The sequence below is a fragment of the Engystomops pustulosus genome, chromosome 1 (genome assembly GCF_040894005.1).
Source record: "Engystomops pustulosus chromosome 1, aEngPut4.maternal, whole genome shotgun sequence".
Classification (NCBI taxonomy): Eukaryota; Metazoa; Chordata; class Amphibia; order Anura; family Leptodactylidae; genus Engystomops; species Engystomops pustulosus.
This window is the reverse complement of record NC_092411.1, coordinates 263,950,483-263,976,569: the sequence shown is the minus strand read 5'-3', so window position 1 is coordinate 263,976,569 and position 26,087 is coordinate 263,950,483. Positions and strand designations below refer to the sequence as shown.

At 38.9% G+C, this 26,087-nt stretch overlaps 1 protein-coding gene across 5 annotated transcripts in view; it reads right to left on the bottom strand.

The window, feature by feature from the left end:
* LDB2 (LIM domain binding 2) overlaps positions 1–26,087 on the bottom strand; it is a 232,372-nt gene that overhangs the window by 131,030 nt on the left and 75,255 nt on the right. For all 5 annotated transcript variants that reach the window (XM_072126042.1, XM_072126043.1, XM_072126045.1 and 2 more), the window contains exon 2: positions 7,228–7,330. In XM_072126042.1, the coding sequence (XP_071982143.1) occupies positions 7,228–7,330 (103 nt within the window). The remainder of the gene's footprint in view (positions 1–7,227; positions 7,331–26,087) is intronic.

Here is a 26,087-nt window from a genome sequence, read left to right as displayed (position 1 = left end):
TTATCATGGGGGTTGAACCAGAGCTGGACTTTTGACTGAAGTCTAAGTTCATTTTCTGCGGACCCAAAACAACATTGGGGCACATTTACTTACCCAGTCCTGTTGCGATCCAGCGGCGCATTCTCCGACGCTGATTCGGGTCTTCCGGCGATTCACTAAGGTAGTGCTCCCGATGTCCACCAGGTGTCGTTGCTACGCTGAAGTCCGCCGGAGTTCGCTGGAGTTCACCTTCCTATTCTGGGTGCAGGTAAGCGCGTGTCATGCGACACAATTTTTAAAAAAAATTCTGTGTGTTTTCCGAATCCGTTGGGTTTTCCGATGGCCACGCCCCCAATTTCCGTCACATGCATGCCGGCTCAGATGCGCCACAATTCGATCGTGTGTGCCAAAAACCCGGTATAATATGCTTTCTTAGATGTATGACTCAAAAGTATTGTGGATTATTTTGTAAATAATTCAAACATAAGAAGAAGTAAAAGAAAATATTTGTATTATATGACAATTTGCACTAATAGATAGTAAAAATATCTACTTGCATGGCATTTTGTTTTTTGGTTGTGTACTGATATATGCGGAGGTGGGGAACTCCGAATCCATGCACTGCCCCATAAGTACACGTTCACACACACCCAAGATATTGATTGGTCTGCTCATCACTAGTAAAAGTTTAAATTGCTCCCTTTCCTAAAGGGCACATATAAATAAACACATTAAAATCAAAAACATGTTAGGTATTCCAAAAAATGTCCATTCCATCAAAATATAAAATAGTTATGCCATTCCATCAATGTTATAACTGAAAAAAAAAGTTTTTAAAAACTTGAAAATGAAATAACCTGCTTCTCCTTCGAAAAATTACACCTCACTTAAGCATGGACAGAATATATAAAAGATACGGCAATATAAAGAGTATCTTTTTGAAAGGTTTTTAATTTGAATTAAAAAAAAATATATGGTGTTGAAATTTATAAAGTAAATAACAAAAATGCAACAAAAGGGGTGATCTTAACTTACGCCACAGTTTTGGTTCTGAAAAACTCTTTAAAATCCTAGTGGAAGACTCTCAAATATGATAAAAAAATACAATGCGACAAATCTCTAGAGGGAAGTTAAAAATATGTCTGAAAATACGATTTATCTTGACCCATGGTAGTTCCAAAATGGAAAAATCTAGAAGTTCTCATTATCTACAGTTTCTGGTCTGATCTGTATTTTTTTTCTTGTAAGAACAAGAAGAGGAAAACTATTTTATGAGCAAATAAAACCCAGAAAGAATATTCTATTTATTAAGTCGATAAGTTTTGTGTGTGGTGGAATCTCAGAATTCAGACAAGTGTCATAAAGTCATGTTCACGGCCTATTCCTCTAGTCTCCGTTCCCTTAATTAAGGAAATAACAAATATGTTGTGACAAAGAAAACTCCTGTACTGGGAACCGAATGAGTCTTTGGAAACATAATGCCGAGAGAAATATGGGGTTAAGTGGCTACATCAGTCTGATACACCAGCAGAAGATATTACCCAGTGATGAGGGCTGTTTATCATTGTGCAATTATAGCTGGGGTTGAACTACACAGAAGTTTCTTTGAGAACAGAGTTATAAGGAAGTGAGCGAGTTACAGGGAGAGCGAGTCTCAGTCCTGGTGCCACAGGGAGTCACATAATAAGAAACCTGTATTATTAATGGCACAAGGTAACTGGAACTCAAGATAATTATTTAAGATAATTGTATTTACCTGTGTTATTTTTAATATTTACTTCTGTAGATGTGTTTAGGAGCCCTTACCTTGTATATTACTAGTCTACTATAATATACGGTATGCTAGGATATGGTAACTTCGGCCTAGCACATACTTTTTGGTCTGATGTGAGACATTAGACCAAAATGCTTTGGAATACTAAATATTCAAAATGACAAATTGGTACCAATAAAAACTAAAGCTTGTCTCACAAAAAACAAGTCAAACAAAGTAAACAGCTTTGCTGATGAAAACAAATAGAGCTATCGTAATAAGTAAATTGTCAGGTTTTGAACCGGCATCCTTTGGCCTTTCTAGTCGGTTCTCTACCATTGCTCTATGTAGACTGATTGTCTTTTTGTTGCTTGTGTTTCTGCACTACCTGCTGCAGATTTTTTAGCATCATGGTAATTATCAAGAGTGGCCAGACTCCTTTTAAGGCAGTTTTTGTCATTCAGTATTTGTTAGGTGTTGTTGTATCTGCAGCTTATCCGTGGCTCTGTTCTGTTTGGAACATCTATACTTTCTGGTAGCTTGTTTCTTTGACTGTGGTGAGAGATTCTGTGAAGTTTGTCTTTTTCTTTTGTATTACTCCCTGTCTGTTCCCCTTTGTCTGTTTTTATTTTGTAGTGAGTATATTTAGAACTGCCCTGGTTGTTACCCATTTCTGTCTGCCCTATTACCCTTCTTCCTGCATTCAGTCTTGGTTGTGTGTTTGTGTGCATGCAGTGATTGCTTATTCACCAAGTTTTACGTGCAGCAATTGTTTCGTTAGGGGGGCCCAAATTTAGTACACCAAACCCTAGTATCCTTTAGTCCTTTTCTCAACTATCTGGAGATAGAAGTTGGTGGGTCCGGAGCTAGTCTGGGGAGGCTGACCATCACGCGCAGGCATGGACTAGCTTAGCCATAGAGTAAGGGACAGTTTTCCCTTCCGTGTTTCCGCAGTTTTTGCTGCTCTCTCTACATAGTTTCCTGCTTCTTTGTAAACACTGACATAAATAATATAATAATATTGTAATAAGCTAATAAAACCCCTAAAATTCTACAAATCACAAGACAACCATTGGTTGTCCACACAAAGATACATAGCTCATACATATAATGAAATAGTATATTTAAAAAGAACAGTGCCTTTTAGATGTCATCATACATGTTCCACTGATGCCTATATCCGTGGGATCAGAGCCACCATTCTTCTAAAAGATTTTTACTGATCTAATATGTTCCAATCATAGAGTTGGGAAGCTGCAGTATAAAGCCAAGCTACCCTGCCCTTTTCACTGAGACTGACACTGTTTACTTGGCTGAAGAGAATTCCTTAGAGAGGGGTGAGAAGGAAGGTTAATTTCTATTCATATAACCAGTGTCTCTCTCAACCCCCACCTTCCTAGGGGAGTGGTTAATGATGTAGCAGAGCTGATCTACACAGCTCCACTGTCTCTCTCACCTGCTTCTTACCCATCTCCCCCTGGTGTAGAATCTAAACAGCAAATCATATAGTGGAAATATATATACTTCTTGATGCTATGAATCTATTCCTGATTTTGATGAAAAATTTGGATCAAACACGGTTAGTGAATGAGGCCAGACTTTCCTTTGAGCAATAAATCAAATTCTTCAGCAGCAATTATTGAGGGAAATGTGTGCCAGAGCTATTAAGCAGCAGATGAGACCACTGTCCAATGATCTTTGCACAGCGGATTATATTATGTTCTTCATCTGGAAAAACTTGATGGAAATGTTGCATTTTTAATGAGTAATGAGATAATGTTTCCCAACAAAATAATCTTATATTCTCTGTCTAACAAGAAGTATTTTCCCTTGGTGTTTAAAGATAAATGTAATGGCAGTCGATTCTACTGGGTCCTGTACACATTTTTAGGTTTATGGTAAAGATAAGCTTCATATAGAGACAGTGGAAGTGGATTAGGATATGCAAAATTTAACATAGAAATGAGGGAAAGTTAATGATGGTGTTATTTGCAAAAGTATCTAACATATATGTCCCCCCTAAGCCACACATTATATGACATTGGCCAATTATAGCCATGGCTAGCTGCTAGGGGTATCAATTTGCCTGATTGGCTGTTCAGACGCCAATCCCGTAACACGACCAACAAGCATGGAACAGGAACATCTGGTCCACTCATCTCTCTTTACAACATCTTGATGATGTCTCCCTTTGTACCCCCCTTACTGATTGGCCCTCTCATTGACTTGACATGGCCGCCCAGTATACTATAATTCTGATTGGTTACTTCCTGATAATTTGATACCAATATTTTGGTTGTTAGACTGATACAAGGATAGACCTATGTGGTATAAGTCCAATTCTGCAATGCTCTACTCAACTGAACTTAGAAGGGTCTGCCCACGATGAAAACTTACCCTTATCCACTGGGAATAGGAGAAGTTGTAGATCATCTGGTCAATTGCTGGAATCCTCTCCATTCACAAGAATAAGGGTTTCTTTTATCCCATTCTCAATAGAGTAACACTTGTGATATACAAAAAAAACAGCCATGTATCTTCAGCAGTACTTATGGGGTAGAAGATAAAAGAAACAGTTACAAGGAGAGCTCCTTCTCATGACTGTGTGGACCTCTACTGATCTATTTGTCCCTTTTCTGTGGGTAAGGGATGAGTTGTAATTCCTGAAAACTCCTTCTAAATTACTAGAGGTTATATTAGCTAATTAAATTTGGTTCATTACAAAAGCAGAGGTTCTCATGGAGGTCCTCCATTATGAAGACTCTTCAAGAAACTGAGAGGAGATCTGTTAAAAATAAAACCTCTATTTATGGAGGCCCTTAATCTTAGTCTTCTGCCACACACAGGAGCCAAGAGCATGGCACATATACAGTGGGACACAGAAACCCTATGACACTACTTTATACATTGACAAACACTGTGTGTTAATATATGTTGCCTCTCGTCAACAACATATTGGAATGCTTGGGTTTTTGTCCGAATTTTTGCAGGATATAGAATATCAGTCTTAGTTCTCCTGCTTGTAATTCCAAACGTAGCTGTACACACACTCTGGATGATCTGCTGGAGCAGGATCTAAAGACTGCATATATTAATCATTTACTCTTATACAGTTCCTTGTTAGACAAGACTTTTGCCCAGAAATTCTGTATACTCTGTTGGGCTTTTACTGTGTATTTGACCCACATTGCTTGACTATGATTTGCCTTACGATGTTGTACCACACTGCCAGCTTAGTTATGACTCAGTTTGTTTGATCTTGTTATTTGTGTGTCTCTCTTTATTTACTGATTTTCTGTTCTATGTATGAACCTAGAGTAAGGAGCATTGTCCAGTTGTTGTCTGAGATTTAGAGCAGGACCAACAAGTAGGTAAGGACAGAGATTGTGTGAAACACAGAGGTTGCTCTTCTATCCTATCCTTTAAAGTTGCCTAGTAGTTTATATCTGAAGACCACAACAAACAAAAGTTTTTTTAAAATTTTATCAGTACAAGGAAACCCAACTAAGTAATTTGCTTGTCATTTTGCAAGGGGAAACTTACAAAAACTGAACCCTATAAGTGCATGTTATTCTCTAGGTATGGTTAAACCCCTCTAAAACTAGACCACAATTGAAACTGCTTGAATATCTAGGAACTTATAACAAAAAATTATTCTTAAATCAGGGAAAGTGTTCACCTGATCATGTTTTTTTAACTCCTTCATTGATGAAATTCTGGAACCACTTATGTCAGTGGTTTGTATAACAAATCAGAGGACAAGATAATGTTATACTAAATGTGTGAAACCCTACCTCTTTTGTGTTGGTTTATATGGTTTATATGGATTCATGTGAAATAAAAAATGAAAACCTTATAACTTGGAGCATTAACATTGGGCTCTATAGATTGCTATGGGTGTAGTAATAAGGTTCTTTCTAAATGTCGAGGTTTAAGAGTAATATTGCAGTTTCCTTTAATAGCTCAGTTATCCTGTTCCAGCTGTTCATGTGTGACAGCTGGAGAAGGCGGAGAAGGTATTTACCAGCATTGTTCCTTAGCTACTGATGTTGTTACTAGCCTTATGTTTTTATACTTCATAGGAAAGTTTTATTAGTTATAAATCTATAAAATAGGTCAAACATCATTAAACTGTGTCTAACAATTTTATCCCAACATTAAATGAATGGGTTATAATGAGATGGACGTTAAGGACTATTAATTCTAGAGTATATTAGTAGCTTAAAATTGACAACACTTTTGATCCAACATACACTGTAAATGTGATAGTAAAGACAGTCATTTTAAGAGTCATTTTTAGAGTCAATTCTACTCTATAGAAAATTCTATAATTTCATAGATGAGAGTTGATTATGTTTGATCAATGGTTTGATGTGGGTTGATCAATGGCAAGTATCCATACTCTACTAAAGTAGAACCAATTCTGGTTGGTAAGAAATGCTCCACAATACTTTCTTAGAAAGTGACCAGTTGTAATACACAACTACAGCTGTTAAGATAGAACATACAAGACAGGACCTCCTTACATACTGACCTCCTCATCTAAATTCCTCTGTCTTTCCATTTGAGTACCATTTGGGGCGCCAGTTGGTTACCATGGCCTAGAGGTCTGCATATCAGGTCATGCTAGCTCTGGCCTCTTAGTGAATATGGATGCAAACTTCCAACCTGTAGATCAGATTGCAACTGGAAATCTTTTGCTATAGTCTACGGTAAATAACAATAGATGGGTCTACACTACACCCCGTCTTCCCTGTCCGCTATCTTCCCCGACAACACCCATAGTGCTTGAAACTGGTGGGGACGGGGAGACTCATTTGGCTTCTCTACTAGTTTATTCAGCATAGATGCACAGAATCACTTTGCATAGTGGGAAATACCACATTCATGTGAATTATTCCTGCCTCTGGCGAAAGGCCCGGAGGGTCACGATAAGTTCATTAATATATAAAGCTCAATGTGCAGTGTATACAGCTCTCACATATATTTATCCTAAAACTCTGTTCCTGTACAAAAGGAATATCTGTGAGTCCTAACATTTCTATCTAAATATGGTAAAACACTTCCTCGCAGGCAACATCTTGTTATTCTCTCTGACACAATCGATAGGAAATACAAAAACAGTAAGATTGGTTGCACAATAACTATTTTTTTTCCAGTTTTCTACATTTTATTTCATTTTTAAAGTAGAACAGTGAAAGGAATCAATAGTATAATAAAACTTTTTTTTCAAAAATGTGCATGATGTCATCTAAATCTTTGTTTAATTCTAATTTTTTTTACCACAGGAAACAAAGATTCGATAGCAGAGTGGTTGTATTTTGCCAGTGGTTATATAGTATGCTATAAATATGCAGATGCCGTTTTTTTTGTTTTTTAGGTTTTTTTCCTATAATACTTGAAAAATCGACCTTATGTATGGCAGTTGGTACCAAGGTTTTGTTATTTACATACGATGGCTTATACATACGGAAGGATAAAAACATGAAACTTACTGTATCTCTTTGGTCCATCTTCTAAGCAAAATGACAGAGTTAATGTTGCATCGTCTTCAAAAAATTCTGTAGTAAAGGCATCCCACCAAAGATTGTCACTATCCTGGCAAAGAAAAACGACAAAGCTGTTATTACATAGGTGGACAAACTGCAGAAATTTTCTTGTATTTTACATTGTTGTTGTGTGACTGCTGAGTTGTTACTTAAAAATATCAAAGTCAAAAATATTAAAAATATCATCGCCATTAAGTACAAGTATACAGAACGATATTCAGACCGAAATTTCATTGCCTATGTGTTCATCAATGTCATGTGATTTTTATTTTTTAATTTGCCTACAAGTTGGAAACATATGACCCCTATAGGTGAGTATGCTCATACTAACCAAGGGGGCTTTAACCTTTTATTTTTATACAACATTAAGAGTCAACCCCCTTGGCTAGAATGAGCTAATTCACATAAAAACTTAAAGGGCCATACCAGATGCAAGAAGTTCCTATAACCACACAGTATAAAAGCCCATACTGAAAATATGTTGAATACACCAAAGATGATCAGTATCCTGCACCCCCCCCTCCCAATACCTACATCCTGTCTAAGCTCAGTATGAAGACAATTACGGTAAATACATTTTGTAAAATATGTCTGACTGCTTGAATCAGCGATCAGACGCATCTTATACACAAAGTCCATGGTCAATGTGACTGCAGAGAAGCCTGGGTCTTGGTATTTAGTGTCTACCGGATAACAAATGGGAAATATGACATAGAATGGGTTAGCAAAGAGAGAGTTGACATTTCATGTAGTTAGGGAGTGTGAAAGGCTGCCTGAAGGGATGGGTTTTAAAAGCATGTTTGAAGCCTTAGAGGTTCGGTATTAGTCTGAAAGCCCGGGAAAGGGCATTCCAGAAAATTGGTGCAGCTCGGGAGAAGTCCTGGGACGGAAGTGGGAGGTTCAAATTAAGAAAGAGAATAGTCTAAGATCAAAGAGCGCAGTTGGGGCGATAAACTGAAATTAGAGAAGAGCAGTTGGGAGGTTGTGCAATGAGGGTAATTATTTTATACTGTATTCGGAAGGATATGGGCAACCAGTGCAGTGACTGGCATAGAATAGAGGTATCCATGTAGCATTTTGTCTGAAAGACACACCTCTCAGCTGCATTAAGAATAGATTGTAGAGGAGACAGTTAAGGACGCAGGGTATTTTTGCTCATTTCTCGCTCTCCATCTTCAAAAATCCATAACTTTTACATTTTTATGTGTGCAGAGCTGGGTGAGGGCTTACAGGCAGTCCCCGGGTTACATACAAGATAGGGTCTGTAGGTTTGTTCTTAAGTTGAGTTTGTATGTAAGTCGGAACTGTATATTTTATCATTGTAATCCCAGACAGAACTTTTTTGGTCTCTGTGACAATTGGATTTTAAAAATGTTGGGTTGTCATGAAAATCTATATTTACACTAAAGCTTCAGACACATTTAATAACTGTTACAGCTAATCACTGTAGCCTAGGACTAAAGTACAATAAATTACCAATATCCAGTGGTCCGTTTGTAACTAGGGGTCGTATGTAAGCCAAGTGTTCTTAAGTAGGGGACCGCCTGTATTTTGTGCGTAACAAATTTTACTTTCCCGTGATTTTATTTATTATAACATGCCATGTAGTGGGAAGCCAGAAAAAAATTCCAAATGTGGAAAATTAATATTGAAAAAAAACGCGTGTGTGTCACGTTCTTGTGGGCTCAGTTTTTACGACTTTCACTCTGCGCTCCAAATAACACTTCTAATTTTTGCCATCTTCTGACGCTAATAACTTTTTCATACTTTGGTGTACGGAGCTGTGCGATGTGTCATTTTTTGCAAAATGAGACGACATTTTCATTGCTACCATTTTGAGGACTGTGCCACGTTTTGATCATTTTTTATTACATTTTTGTAAAAAGGTGTAAAAGTCGTGTTTCGGACATTTGGGCACCATTTCGCTCTCGGAGGTCACCGCCGGTTATAACAGCTTTTATATTTTGATAGATTGGGCATTTTGGGATGCGACAATACCGAATGTGTCTGTGATTTTTACTGTTTATTATGTTTTATATCAGTTCTAGGGAAAGGGGGGTGATTTGAACTTTTAATATTTTATTATTTTTTTACATTTTTTAAACTTTTTCTTTTCACTATTTCTTAGACCATCTAGGGTACATTAACCCTAGATGGTCAGATCATTCCTACCATATACTGCAATACAACTGTATCGCAGTATATGGCATTTCTGCACACTATACATTACAATGAGCCACTGGCTCATTGTAATGGATAGGCAGAAGCCATTCAGCCTTGGGTCAGACGAAGACCCGAGGCTACCATGGCAACAGATCGCTGCCCCCCGATGACGTTCGGGGGAGCGATGATCGCAGGTAACATGGCAGCACCCACGCGCCGCCATGCTTTCAGTGCTGCCGGCGGGCCCGTGAGCCCTCTTCATACACCCTTCATAGCTCATAATAGGGGTTAGTAAATGAAAGACTGATTTTGCAACTAACTCACGTCCTTATGTGTTTCTATAATAATTCCTTTATTTATATATTGCACACAGATTACGCAGCGCTTGCCAGAGCTTGTCAGATCAGTCCCTGTCCCCATGAGGCTCACCAGTATGTTTAGGAGTGTGGATGGAAACCGGAGGACCCGGAGGAAACCCACACAAACACGGAGAGAACATACAAACACTTTGCAGATGTTGACCTGGATGGGACTTGAAACCAGGACCCAAGCGCTGCAAGGCTGTAGTAGTAACCACTGAGCCACCATGCCGCCCTGTGTGCGCTATATAAATTAAGGAATTATTATATTCTCATACACACAGTTGTGGTTTCCTTACCCCCTGTGTATGAGCCTTTTGCTTTTGCGTAAAAACTCAGAGCAGGTCTTATTCGTGTTGCAACAGAGGTAAAATCCATGTACTGTCTGTATTTGTGGATCAGTTAATAGGTAACACGATAATGTGTTTCCAGGGGATTGGGACAAGCTACTGACATTATTTGTCTTCCTCCCATTTTTTTTTTTTTGCAAATTCACAAAACGGATGACAAATGACCCACAGACCTTTTAGTAGACATACCGAAACTTTGAAAATACTGAAGCCATACTGTTAAACATAAACTAGATGAAAGACACCCAAAAAATTAACTTAGCAAATAATTTCACTGGGAAACACACATTTTGGTGCCTTAAAAGTTGGAACCTGCGTTGAGTATGTTTGGGGCCCCAATTCTGAAAATGACACCCGATTTCCCCTATCAGCTCTACTTTTGGAGATGTGGCATTGCCACCTTACAAAGAATAGGCTGCTCAAACTATTCGTCCCTCAATATTGTGCTAAACGTTAAATTGTGCTAAACGTCATATCGCTGCTCAAACTAGTGGTCACTCAATAGTGTTGTAAAGAAGTTTTGAAAATGAATGTTATATTTTATGGCTGTAGATTTTCCATCAGGTCGCTAAAACCTTGTTTCTGTAATTATCTGCGATAAGGTGTTGGATGCTCCAACTGCAATCAGCCATCGTCCAAGGTACCGGTCTTCTATTGTACTTATTTTTTGTTGGAAACCCTCAGAATTTAATAAACTAGAGCTTCGAGAGAGAAATTGAAGGTATTTTCAGAATCAGCAGCTCAAAAAACTCCAAGCACCGCCAAAAAAATGTCCAATTAGTTCTCCAGTGTTATTTCAGTAATATGTATTGGGGGAGATTTATCAGGGCCTTATTCCTGAAACAATCTCAATTACTAGCAAACCGTCAGAAATTGGGATTATTTCTTCCTTTTATGCCGCCGTCGTGGAGGGGTGTGAAGGGGGCACCGCTTGAGGCGTTCCTGTCCCATGCCTGTGCACTAGCTACAGCTAGCAAACTTACGCGCAGCCACCACGTTGAATGCATCAGGAGGCCGGAGCTATCTAATGTATCCAGCATTGGAGAGGAGTTTATTCCCGCATTAAACTATTTGGCTAAAGATTGTTTTTGGCTTCTAACAATGTGACTGTGATAACATTTTATATTTTTGCTCTATTAAGATTGTTTCAGGTCTTGATTCTTGTCCGACAAGGTGAACCTTCATTTCCCTACTCATTAGATGCGTTAAATGCTGACAAAATTGTTTATTATTTTTCACTGTTTTTACCAATTACCTTAATACTATCAAAAATCTACATAGATTTACATATCATTACATTATTTCTTTTTTACTATTATACAATTTTTTGTAAAATATATTTACTGTAAAAACTATTTTCTTATGACATTTGTAATTAAAATGTATTTTTTTCACAATTAAATGTTTTATATTGATCACATTTTTACATGGCTTATACATCTTGCATTAGAGGACAGTGGGGGAGATTTAGACCAGGCGAGTGCAGAGTTAGACTCCCCAGTCTTATTCTGCGCCCGATGAATCATGCTGGATGATGTATACGGAGTAGTTTAGAACTGGAACTGTACTTTAGACCAGATATTAGTTGGTCTAGTTAAGGACTAAATTTTCTGGTGCTCTGGCTAAGGCATGCCCCCTTTTCATAAGGCCACACCTCCTTTTTTGGACAAGTCAGAAAACTGCCTAAACTTGCATTGCAAATTATTCCAAAATTATGGCATAGACTCATTTATACATTTTCCCCAATATCTTTAGGAAATTCAAGTCTAATTAGAGTAATTCTTCTCACCTGCGCTTGTTGCTGGGCAGTAAAGCTCGTTCACTTATAGGTTTATCCAAGTACGACGTAGGCTGCTATTATTCCATCTTCCATTAGCAGCTTAGTGTAGGAGAAATAACTGTAATGTATGTCGTTTTATGTGCTTTCTTGCATTTTTAAGTATTCATTAGATTGTATGTATTACAGTACATTTTGTCATGCTGGGGGAGGGATAATGTAACATCTAAATTTCTCCTTGGGGATTAATTAGGCTTTTCTATTGCCATTCCTAGTACATCCCAACATATTCCTATCTATTTGAACATACATATGGAAATCATAGCGAACCCCCAATATTGCCTCTGTGTAATGTACAGTGCAGCTACATAGCTTCTATGAGTGGGGGTCTTTGTCAATTCCCCATTATTTTTCCATTTCCATGTCAGTTAATGACGCTAAATCCCAGTGATCAGAGGCAACTAAAGGCAACCTGTTACCAGATTCTAACCTAACCCTCAAAGTAAGGGTATAAAATGTCCTCTATAGAATTCCCTCTTATGTGAAATCCCATCTGTTACCTATAAAAATCTCCTCAAATATATATGCAAATGAGCAGTTCTTCAGTTCTATAGTACCTGGAAGCATATATTTGGTGTTGTTTCATCAGGCTGGTGGATCTGTGATCTACAGAACGGGAAATACAAGCTAACGTTAGTTGGCAAGGTGTGTTGGGAAGGTGAGCTGCAGTTAAAGGGGTTATCCGGGATTAAAATTTTTTTTTATGGCCGGGCTGGGGAGGGCTATTTAAACATAATAAACATGGACTTACCTCCTCCGGTGCTGCCGATGTCCCGCACCGCGGCCCGTCTTCTCCATGCGCCAGTTTCAGTAGAAGGGCGCACAGGGAGCTTCTGGCCGGCCGGATGCTCCCATGCGCACCATCTCTCAGCGCTTACAACGCTGAGAGATAGGGACGGATGGGAGGAGCCGTCCACAACGCGGACCGGAAGCTCCCTGTGCGCGGCTTCCGTGCCCCCGTTTGTTTACAGGGGCACGGATCGAAGTGACCGCGGCACAGGACATCGGCGGCGCTGGAGGAGGTAAGTCCATGTTTATTATGTTTAACTATCCCTCCCCAGCCCGGTCATAAAAAAATTTTTAAACCCGGATAACCCCTTTAAATATCTAGTTCTGACCATTTTGCTAACTATTTCTGGTTCTGTAGCTCACAGAACCACAATCCTGGTGAGATCTAAAAGATGAGATGTATCCAGAGGGCTACACGGCTGGTGGTCAAGACTATGCCTGATCGTACCTGTAGTAGCTTTGTGTAAAAACCTGTGAAAGAAAGTTTGCAGGTTTTTCAAAATTATGTAGGCATGAGGCGGGAACGCTCTGTGCACGCCTACTCCGTCAGCCGCCCCTCTACGACATCTCCACGCCCACATGATGTAGAGTTGGCTTTCACATAAAAACGGTGTAGAAGCAGTGATATCTTTTAATATGGCACCACCAAGTTTCTAGTTATGATACAACCAAAAATATTGAGGTCCGAAGTGATTCCCCTACAGCAGCCTGTAAACTTGATTCATCTTAAGCAAATAAAGGGAATTCTAGAAAGGACACAGGGAAGTTAAATTGGGTTAAATCTGGTGACGAAGCCCCTTTAAGAGCCAGATGGGCTTACATTTTTGTACTACAGTAGCATTTGTCAAGGCCTGATTATAAGAAAATACGGCATTATTGTATCATGCTGGGAAGAAAAATACTTTAATCAACATGTTAAAATATAGTTAAAATGTTTTAATTGAAGTAGAAAATTGAAAAAAAAAATTTTTTTTAAAAACACAAAATAGGAGAGAAAATAAGTGGAGCTGATTAAAATCCCATAAGCAGTTTTTATTTCAATTCTTTTTCTCATTTTACATTTCTCTTTGTACCTAAATTTCACAAAAACATAATTAACCATCTCAGTTGTTACTTTGGACTTTTTTTTTACTAAGCAGGACAAAGGCGAGTAACTTTATGTTAAAAAAAAAAAAAAAGTGAGCACAAAATTGCTTTTTTGGCAAAGATTTCTAAGGTCCAACTTAGCGGAAAATTTAATTCAAAAGATCTGCTCGACTAGAAATGCAGAAATCCGAACTGGAGAAAAAGTGCTTCGTTTTCTATGAGGAAGGAAAGAAAAGAAAAAAAATAAGAAACAAAAGATTAAAAACTGAAATTCGAGAACTGCCCTAGGCAGGTTTAAGTTATGGACTGACAGGTAGTGTGGAGTTCTACCTGACTAATTATTTTCCTATTCAACAGTAATGAGAAATTGCCATGGCAACTAAGTTCTCCCCCGGCAGACGGTATAGGCGCACCACACACAGAGTCATGTGAAGGGAACAAGGAACACGGAGCATATATATACACAATGTTGACTCATTTTCTTTATGATGCTCCCCACTTACATGAAGTAATTGACCTAATATGGATAATGGGAACAGGAAGACCATAAAACACCGTACATGAAGCCTATTACGGAAACGTTATAAAGAACGCATGGAACGTTGTGGCGCAATCTAGCAAACAACAATATGTGGCGATAGTAATGATCTTTTACTTAAATAGGACGTAATAAAATCTCATGGGATGGGGGGGGGGATAATATGGCTAAATGGTTTTCATTAAAATGGTTGAGAAACGATGGAAAGTAATGAGATCATCTGAAAGTAGAGAATTATTTTATCAGGTTTTTGATATAAATTTGAGTGTTTCTTTACAAATAGTAACATAATCCTTAAATTTTTCCGGTTTTTAGAGTGGCCATTGGAGAAAAAAATCATTTCCTATTCTCCAACTCTCCAGCCAGCTTTGCTTAATAGACTTGAACATGGTCATCAAAGTCATCTCTTTATCAATAAGGTGATTGCTCAAAGTCATCAGATTTAGGCTGGATTCACACAAACATATGCTCACCGGGCCGTAGCCGGGAGAGCATAAGTCCGGTGCCATGGAGAGGAGGGTCACCATAGCGATCCATAGCGTACGGAGCTGTAACACGGGAAAGATAGGACATGTTCCTGTGTATGGAGCGGTACGGTGTGGTATGGTGCCGGTCTATGCGCCCATTGCCGGCCTTCGGGGGACGGCCAGGCATACGGCCAGGCATACGCCCCCCTATGGTCATGTGAATGTAGCCTAATATTGGCTGAGCATACATTGTTTCATATGGACCTGCCAACTATGCATTACCTATAGAGGCCTATCAATTGGCCCTGAGGGCAGATATTAGCTCCTGGATTAAAACATGGCAGATCCATTGGTTTTCAGAGGATATAAACCACCTTCAGAGTGGTCTCACAGAACTTTACTCCCTTCTCTCCATTCAGGAGATATGTAACTCAGTCTGAGGACCCACGTATAGATGGATACGGAGGGGTTAGGGGATATAGCAGTCACCAAACAGGTGTTTATCTTACAACTACCTGTATCCTGAGTGTATAACCTGCTTTACAGAGCAGTAGAAGAAGGTTACACTCGATGGGACAAAATTGACAAAAGTGTCTCAAAGTAAGACAGTCTTATACTGTGACAGATTTATTATTATTATTCATTTATAGAGCACCCTTAATTCCATGGTGCTGTACAATCAGTAAGGGGTTCACATACAATCCATTAAGTCATCAACAAATGCGAGTACAAATACAAAACTCCAGTCATGAGGAAACAAATGGAAGGAGGACCTTACCCTTGATGGCTCACTATCTATGAGGAAGGGTAGGTGGAGACACGAGTCGAGGGGGCAGAGCAGTTATTATTTGTTGCAGGCAATCCAGAACATGTCGATTTAGCAAAGTATCTGATGCTGAAATTGTTTTCTTATCTAGCATGACCCCCGTTTCCCTGTAAAAACCACACCCCCTTTCAAAAGCTACACCACTTTTAGTCTTAAACAGTATTTTTGGGGTTTACCCACAAACTAGGGGAAATTCATCTCTATGGAGCTGACAGAAATTGCCAAGCGCCATGCTCACCGATTTCCGTCAGCTCCATGAGGGGGTGCAGAGGTTGCGGTCGCACCCAGGCCCAAGAGGTTTAGGGGGCCCTTATGGTGTTACTTTCCGAAATGAGACTATTACTATAAACCATACACTATAGTCGGGGGCCTGGCACAGACTTTTGCACTGGGGCCCATCAGCTTCTAGTTACGCCACTGGCCTTATCCAGTGGATAGGGCATAACTTTAGTTTGTGGAAAACCCCCTTTAAGTGTAGTTTCAAGTCTTAATAATGGTATTAGCTAGTTTCATTTTGAATGATCCGTCCAAAGCAAATCAGAACCGATTCAAATTTGATGCCTGAAAAATACCAAATTGTACAGAATCCGATGAAAAGATTTACTCATCTCTAGTCGGGAGCTCTAGTGACCCCTAACCCAAGAATCAATAAAAGAAGTTCCAAGACATCCCTTGTCGGGAGTTGAGGTCAAGAGTCATGACTCCACACGTAATGAGATAGAGAGTTTTAGTGAGATTTATGACTTGAGCTCACGACTAGAGATGAGGGAATCTATTCATCGGCATCAAATCTGAATTTGTTTTGTAATTCGCTTTGGACGGACCTGTTATTTACTGCAGTGCTTTGGGAGGGGCGAGGGAAATGTAACAATTTGTAAAAAAAATTTACAAAATAGGAGCTTTTTAAGAAAATCTGTGTTTTAGATTTCTAGAGGGGGTTACCAGTACAATTGGAGCAACTTTGACCAATTCATTTTCGACCAAACTGAATCTTTTGAAATGTTCGACAAATCTTCTATGAATGAAATTTTGAATCTTCTCTTAACTCTACTCCTGACCTCCATTTATCAACATTTACCTTCTGTCACATGGAGGCAGTGCTTCTACACAAAGCACATTTACCTGCTAGTCTGCACCCCCTGAAAAGGAGCCATTCTTATTTTTGCTTCTAATAGCTTTGTTTTTAAGAAAAATGTATTTTAAAATTATGCGAATGAGCCTCAGGGGCTCTGGTCTACTTCGTCTGCTAATTATTCATACCTACAGTCTGCATTTATGCCCGCCTCCTCCCTTACCCAACCCAACCAAAGAACCAGTGATGTCATCCGGCTCTCAACAATTCCCTTGCATACATTGAGCAGCCGCCTGCACAATGGGGGAGACATCTGCACATCTGGCCCATTTTTCTCAAAAAATAAGTTGCTAGAAGCAAAAATAAAAACAGGTCTTGTTTAAGGACGCCAGCGTATAAGTATTCTTGGTGTAGAAGCCCTGCATCCATGTGGAAGATGTCCTTAAACAAAATCTACCACCAGGATGAAGGATTGTAAACCAAGCACTGGTGTGTGCCCCCTCTGGCATGATCTGATCTTCTTTTAGATTCTTATCCACTGGTTTTTACAAAAAACAAGCTTTTAAAATTATGCAAATGAGCCTGAGGGGCTCTGAGCTCTTTAGCTGTTAATGGAGACTTGAGCCCCTCAGGCTCATTTGCATAATGTTTGTTTTCCTTAAAAACAAGGGAATAAGAAGCTAAAAGAAGAGCAGATCCTGCCAGAGGGGGCGCACACCAGTATGTCAGTGTACTTGGTTTACAATCCTTCATCCTAGTGGTAGATGTCCTTTAATCAGAGGACTCGATTCCCCCATTCTAGAGCTACTGTATTATGCAGTGAGCCTCTATGTAATAATTAATTTCCCTCATAAAAATAATTTGTTTGGTGAAGATCTGAAAAATTATACCCATGCCATCTGTAGATTACTAAGGTTACTTAAATTATCACAGCTGTAAACTCAAAGAATAAAAAAGTGATTTTGCTATACTAAAATCCTGCATTAAAAGACATCTACCACCAGGAGGACGGATTGTAGACAAAAAAAGACTTTAAAATAAATTTATGCAAATGAGCCTTAGGGGCTCCAGGCTCCATTACCACCTATTGAGCTCAGAGCACCTCAGGCTCATTTGCATAATTTAAGAAGCCTTATTTTGTAAAAACCAGGGCATAAGAAGCTAAAAGAAGAGCAGATCCTGCCAGAGGGGGCACACACCTGTATGTTTGTGTGCTTGGTTTACTGTCCTTCATCCTGGTGGTAGATGTACTTTAAAGTTCTACATTTTTCTTAGTTTCAAGGTTATTTTACAGAAATAATTTTGTTTCTTTTCCTCTGCACTCATTTTTCAGAATATCCTTTAAAGAAGTCAATCCCTACTTAAGAATGTAAGAAATTAGAGAAGGAGAGGTATGGTCAGCCACGTGAATAACCCAATGCGATTGCAATAAATGTCCCTGCCTTCCATTTCTAAATGCAATGATCTCAATTATAAGAATCTGTCAGAGTGAGTCAGCGTCACGAGACACAGGAGCCAGTTACACAGCTCAAATGTCACCAGTGCCTCACATGTCATCAGATGCTGCCTAGATGCCAATTAGTTTAGCAAAATGTCTATTTGTTTAAAGTTTTAAAGGCTACTGTACCGCTGACATCTGCCTGCGCAGGGTGCGATATTGCATTTCACACTTCATCAGAATAGACAAGTTGACAATTCACATCTAATTAGGTAAAAAAAGGTCTCAAATATGTTAATGGATTCAGTAGTAAGTTTGGGACCAGTTTGGGCTTATGATAAAATGTCATATTATACTGTAGTTATAGTGGTGCTTACAGTATACGCTATTCCATATTTTGTTGGAGAAAAGGTATAGGGACGTATATATAGGACCAACACTGCATCCAAAACTGCTTGTTATAGCACAAATCCATCTTAAAGGAAATATACCATCAAAATCCATCATGATAAACCAGGAGCACTTACTCATAGATCCAGGCACCGGGACTGTGGTTCTCTACGATTATAAAATATACAGTTCCAACTTAGATACAAATTCAACTTAAGCGCAAACCAAAGGAACCTATCTTGTACAAAACCCGGGGAAAGCCCGTATTTGCTATATATGGCCTCCTTCCAGTAATGGATTTGAATATTGGTGATTTGGGCGGTAGCCCAGGGCCTATATCCACCCAAACCAGCCAACAAATTTTATATAGAACACATGTACACATGCGCATCTTAGAACCTTTGACAATCCTACAAAGGTCCTTAAACCATAGTTGGAAAGCAGGCAGAAGATGCTCCATTCCCCAAGAAGCTGATTCTAATGCCATATGTAGGAAGTGATTCTAGTAGGGCCGAAAATATTCATATATCCTAAGGCCCATGGTAGTCATAAACCACCCTTCCTTCTAAAATCAAGTGCAGGAACACCCCCCCACCACCACCACTTCCGCTTTGTGCTAAAACTCCCTGCTGCCATGAGATTACAGTAGGCAGAGTGCTCTTGCACACACCCCTAAAAGCCCGTCAGGCTCATTAGCATAATTGTAAAAGTTGATTTTAGAAGGAAGAAGGCGATTTATAACAAATATAAGAAGACTACCACAGTCGCGGTGCCAGGATCTATGAGTAAGTGTCCCTGGTTTATCAGGATGGATTTTGATGGTTGATTTCCATAAAGCATTATGTCAGGGTTTGGCGAAGTTGCGGAACTAAGGACGCAGAACCTAAAGTTCAGGTCTGCTCATGTCTACACAGAACCATTGTTTGTAGCACATACAGAAGACCTAAGAGAGAGAATTGAGACACAGAATTTTTTTTCAAGAAAACCTATGCTAAAATCCCTCTCCCACATAGATCAAGTAGAGAGGTGTCGTACTTATAAGCCTCCATCAGTGTATGGAAACCAGAGCTTTAAAAGGACTAAACATATATAACTTTTACTCCTACTGAGAATAAAACATGGCTGGATTGTGGATTCTTACAGCTATGTCTCTATGTTTTATAGTAGTCTTTTTAGGAAGACAGAATAAAGTGATGGCGAATTCATCTTCCCACCTGCTCATAAGGGTTGACATAAAAGGATATAGCAGTGGTGGCGAACCTATGGCACGGGTGCCAGAGGTGGCACTCAGAGCCCTTTCTGTGGGCACTCAGGCCATTGTCAAAGGACAGAGTTCACCAAACACTCAATCTTCCTGCAGTTCAAGGCAACGTAAGAGATGCTGCTCTCAGTGCTATTTTAAAGCAAAACTTTATTGGATGTTTGGAACTGCGGGGTGTGTTGACAAAACTGCATTATCTTTGGAGGTCATCCTGCTAGACCCACCATTCCTGCACAGAGAGACCCTGGAGAGAAGCTACAATGAATTTGCCATCTTCTGTCAACTGTATTGGTGGCCGCAGGGGTTTGATACAATTGAAAGATGTGGAAGAACAAGTAGCAATAAGTTACTGCTTAAAATGCCATGTTGGCGCTTCACAGTGAATAAGTGGATTTTGGTTGTAGTTTGGGCACTCGGTCTATAAAAGGTTTGCCATCACTGGGATATAGTATAAGGAGAATATAAGCTTGGGAAAAAACAGATGTCAATTAGATAAATATATAAATACACGGTGTAAATGTTTGTGTAATATCTCACAAAATACACTTTGGATCGAAAAACTAAAAATAGTTGTGTCAAATATTTTTCAAAAATCTATCCAATGATACTAAAGTTGACCGTATATTTTCTCCCTCCAGGGTGAGGTGAGGGAAATCTAATTTTTCAATGTGGAAACTACATTCAGCGTAACCCAGGAACAAAGACGTGGATGTAGTAGTTTTCTGTTCTCTTTGCCTTTGGAGAGCTTCATTAACTTAAGTCTCATCCCCTCTGAAGATGGGGATTTGTCTTGTTGCCTATAAAGTTTTTAAATGTTGAATGCTCTGCATTAAGTTCTGGAACTGCAAATCTAGTTGAATCGGACAATATCCTATCCGATGGTAAAATCCGTCTACAGCGTTTTTAATCATTTGAGAATCAACATGTGCTGCTGCGTCCATGATCCTTTGTTGAAGATCATTGAGTGTGGTTGGTTTCGTTCTGTAGACACTTCTTTTTAGATGACCCCAGAAGAAGAAGAGGCCACTGAATTTCGCCTCTTCTTCCAATCCGTTGTCTAAAAAATTGTCGAACTGTTACAGCAGAGTGTGGTCCTGCTCTATCTTGCGGAAACCATAGTGAACAGCAGATGACGGAGACACGGTTGTGACAGTAGCGATGTAAGCCATGTCCTTAATATTTGGAATGGGAAATCCAATTTTGCAATTTGTAACTCACCCACCCCTCGCTACCCCCATGCAAAGAGCGGGCATGTTGAAGTTGGTAACATTAGATAGATGTTAGAAACATATTGCATATATATCTATTTTCAAATTTTGGATCTGAGGGTTATTTATCAAAATATTCCCTTTTACAATGTTTTTGCACACATTTCTATTTTTGGAGATTTCAGTGCCATTTGTCACAAAAATTGAAAAAGACACAGGTCAAATCAATGTAATTTTTCCTAGAAAATCCAAATCTGCAATAAAAAATGATGGTTCCCAAGGGCATGGAAGTAGGGGACAGAGTTTGGTATCATTGAATAGATTTTTTAAAAAATGTTGACATGTACATTTTGAATTTTTAGATCCAATGTGTATTTTGCAATTTTGCAAGAAATTCCACGGTCCCGACCTTTTTGTTACATCCTGTATATATATATATATATATATATATATATATATATATATATATATATGTATATATATAATTTTTTGGGGAGGATAATTGGTAAATATCACATAGTAGGAATAAGAATGTGGGGCCACAATAGATAATGCAAGGTCTATGTTCAGTAGTGGCGATGCTTACGGCTACATCGGCTATCATTCCTGCTCATTCATGTAGATCCTTAAGCCTTCAAACTTACATTTCAGGACATATTGCTTATTCTTCAGTGACTGGAAATTACTGGTGCAGAACTAAACACGGGCTTTGAAAGTGTCACAGTAATACGGGATTTGCTTTTAAATGCCATTGATATACACAGCTGTATCTGGAAAGTCTATGATACTGATCATTAAAAACATGCAGGGAAACCTTTTTATCTTAATCCTCCGAAAAGTGTTTGCCTCATTAAATGCTGCTCCTTTCCGGCAAAGTTTACATCCTCACTGCACTAGCTTTAATGTGGGCAGTGTGGTATATGTGCTACTCATCAAAAAAGCATAAAAAAAATAATATATCAAATGATATACAGTATATACAATGTATATATATATATATATAATATAAAAATAGGGGAGATTAGGAGATCAACATTCATCATCCAGCATCAGAGACTTTGATAAATCCAGTGCATCATAAGACTGTCTGTCATCTCTTACTCTTTTCTTTTGATAAATCTGCCCCATAGTGTTGATTCTCCTAAACCAATCAACACTCATTAGAAAAAACTTTAGACCAATGGACGACAGTTGTGTAACGATGGGGGAGGGGTCTCTTATTCAGATGGCAGCATGTTAGGTCTGAACATGATATGAGTTTATATTATATCATTAAAGCAGCACGGTGGCTCAGTGGTTAGCATTACAGCATTGCAGAACTGGGGACCAGGGTTCAAATCCCATCCAGGTCAACATCTGCAAATAGTTTGTATGTTCTCTCCGTGTTTGTGTGGGTTTCCTCCAGTTTCCTCCCACACTCCAAAACATACTAGTAGGTTGATTAGATTGTGAGCCCCATTGGGGACCTTTTTGGATAGCTGTGTGCAGCGCTGCGTAATCTGTGTGTGCTATATAAATAAAGGAATTATTATTATCATAAGCACCCCTTCTACGTTTGGCCTGGCAGGTAGCTGATTACCTTTGGTTGGCTATTTTATCCTACTGGTAGTTAAAATGTGACGCTTTCTTTTACTCGCTTCAAAACTTGCTTTACACAAAATAGGTTTACCAAAAATTTACCAAATAGGTTTTGGGTTTACCAAAACATGGTCCTCATTTAACTTATTGTGCAGTTGGTTCTAGGGGTAAAATGCTATTGTGACATTATATTAAATAAAGGTACCAGCTAAACGTTATTTTAGGGACTTTTCCATAGTGTATTACGTAGGATTGTTCTGACGACACTTTCGATCGTTATAGACTGAACAGCTGTTAAATATAAGATGCATGAACTTTCTTATTCCCATGGGTTGTGACCCTCACTTATACACTAGACGGCCTACAGGTCCAGTCAAAAGCAGCAGGCTTGGCCGACACTCATTCATCATTGCTCTGATGCTTTAGATAGTTATAGACTGAACAGTTGTTAAATTCAACATGCATGAACTTTCTTATTCCCGTGAGTCATGACCCTATACACTACACGGCCTACTGGTCCAATCAAAAGAAGCAAGCTTGGCTGGCAATCGCCTTCCATGACCTTAGAGGGCTTCTCAGTACAGATCCTTATCCTTATGACTCATGCATTCATTTTAGGTGACTTAGAGGGCTGTTGATCATGTAAGTCTGAAGCTGTAGAGTAGAGGGGAAGATCAGGGACACTTGGGGTCCCTCATTCTGCCAATTGCTTGAGTTTCCTGAACTCTTTAAAATCAGTCTGCTGGAGGTCAAACACCTACCACCACTACAAAATATACACTACAGAGTAGACGACAAACTTGGACTTACCACCCATGCAAAATTCTCTTTATTCGATGCAAAATTGACATTGTACTAACTAAGGATAACCTATAAATGTCATAAACCAGTCCCTTTAATGACACAATGGGGTAATTTATCTTTAAATTTTCTTCTTTTATTTCTTTTATTTTTGAAACTTTTTTGGGCACATTTGATATATTTGTGGCTAAATTTGCGACTTTTCCACTCGCCTAGCAAACCTAGCTGCGCAAGAATTTTTGTTTAGTGCTACACCTGATATATCTATAAAATACAAATGTGAACATATGAAAAAGTCACAATTTTTGGCGCAAATCAAGTCACAAAGAAACTCCAGTCCTGGCCATGTCTAGGAAAAACTTTAAAAGAGGTTGAAAAAGAGTTTGAGATCATTCTGTAACTTTTGTGCGAATTTTTTATAAAAAGTTGCAAAAACCCTGTAGACACAGCTGCCTGATATATCAACCACTAAGATAAATCAAACAAGGCCAAAAGTCTTTAAAAAAAAAAAGAAAAGACACACACAAATGTAATGACTAAAGATAAATGACCCCCAATGACTATTAAAGCAATATCACACAGCGAGCTATTTTCCTACTTTCTTTTATTTTTTGGATTACATTAGGTTTTTGAATTTATTTAGTAGATATTGTCCATTGTTTCCTCTTACTGCCATGACATCCTTCATTGTTATGGCTCACACAAAAATTTGAGGCAACCCAAACTTTTTGTTCTACACGTGTCATCGTACGCATCTCATCGAATGAAACATATTTTTACTACACAAGTCCAAAAGTTGTGTTTTTCATTAAACCAAGCCGATGAGGAAATTGCTAACACGGCATCTTAAGACGTTTGCCCGACACGTTTAAGGACAAAGTCCATGGCTAGAGTAACCAAGCACCTTCAGCCGGTCTGATTTCATGGGAATTCCTGATGAACTAATATTGATTTTCACATATCATTCTTGTCAAAGGGATTTATCGATGTGTCATGTTTTCCAGAAGTCTCGGCGAGGTAGCTTGAAAGGAATTATTAGGAATCCACACTCGGGAATACAAGGTGGTAAATAACTAACAGCAGCCGGTGACATTGATCCTTCCAGAATGGTCAATGAAATCTTTAGCCTTCTAATTGTCAACATTGACAAACAGTTCATGATCTAAATGAACAGCTGGAAGTCATTTCAACATGGAAATGTTCCAAGTAGGTTTAGAAAGCGAGCTTTGTGAAGCTGTTACTTTTTATTGTTAGGAACTGTGCCTCACAGCATGACTGGCGCATTGCCTAGACAGGGACTTTATACCGCGGCGAGCGGCTTAATTTGCTTCTCTCGACAGCGCCATAATGACGAGTGAAGGTAAATAAAGGTAAATGAATTACTGAGGTCATGTCAGCTCAACAACAGCTTACGACGTGAGGCATCATAATCCCTTATTTACCTCACTCGCCATTTAACCCCTTAATTATTGACTAGGCACCTTTTTTTCAAAACTGTCAGTAAGGGGGACAGCATTTCAACAGCATCTCCTTCTGCCGCGGAGCGTGTAACGACGACCAAGCTTCTGCTCTAATGGTCATAATTGATCAATCAAAGAGGTCCATGCTATTGATAAGGTCAATGGTTTCTTGATGTAGCAGGTACTAGGGCAAGGTCGGCTTCAGGTTTCAGTAGGCCACTGGGCGACAGAACCTCAGTGGGTCCCTTTCCTAGTTTATCATAACAAACAGCCCTCATCATTATATTATATAAGTCCCCCTCACACCCTATAAAATCATTAGATACAGTCCTCCATCTCCCCCATGGATTCCTTATATACAGCCTTATGTGGGCCCCCCCAGTATCTCTAGCACTTTAAAAAAGTCAGAAAAAATTGTTTTTCTATATATATTCTATAATACGGATATATCTCATACAGTAATTTACACATGGCTAAAATAAATTAACTTCTCCCTTATATACAATGCGTCATACAGTCACATTATTGAAAAAAAATCTAGTGGTCATTAAGGTGTTAAATTAGTTCAATAATATCCAAAAATACATGCGGCATATGAGAGTCATAGCAGAGGGTTGATTACATCTATTAATCCAAGATTTATCACACAGCGATTTTGTGTCTGCAATAAATCACCCGTCCTTGTTATTGTGATTCTCATATTAGAGTTAAACGGAGTCTACCAGCTCCCGAATCGGCATCAAGTAAAGAGGAGCGAATCATCCAAGATTTCAGCTTTTCAAAAGATTTGGTTCTGGTAGTAATTAAATCAGTCCAAACTGAATTTGCTCCAATTGTCCAATTTGAAATTGGTAGATTGGACCGGTTTCACATTGGTCCGTGATCACGAACGTGAGACGTATTGATATATGATGCAGGGAGTTCAAGTTACCTCGATAGGTAGCAGAACCAACAGTACAGTGTCTCCTCTGCTACATATCGGGGGAAACAAGAACTCTGTGCATTGTATATCAATATTATTCAGTCCCCCGTATAGTGATCAGTCTGGGACACAGCACTTCTCATGTCCGTGATCAGGGGCTGATCTTGGACTAATGTGAAGCCGACCTAAAACTCACAGATTTTTCATAAAAATTCCAATATTTTTTTTTTTCTACAATTTTTACAATTGTTACATTTTTAC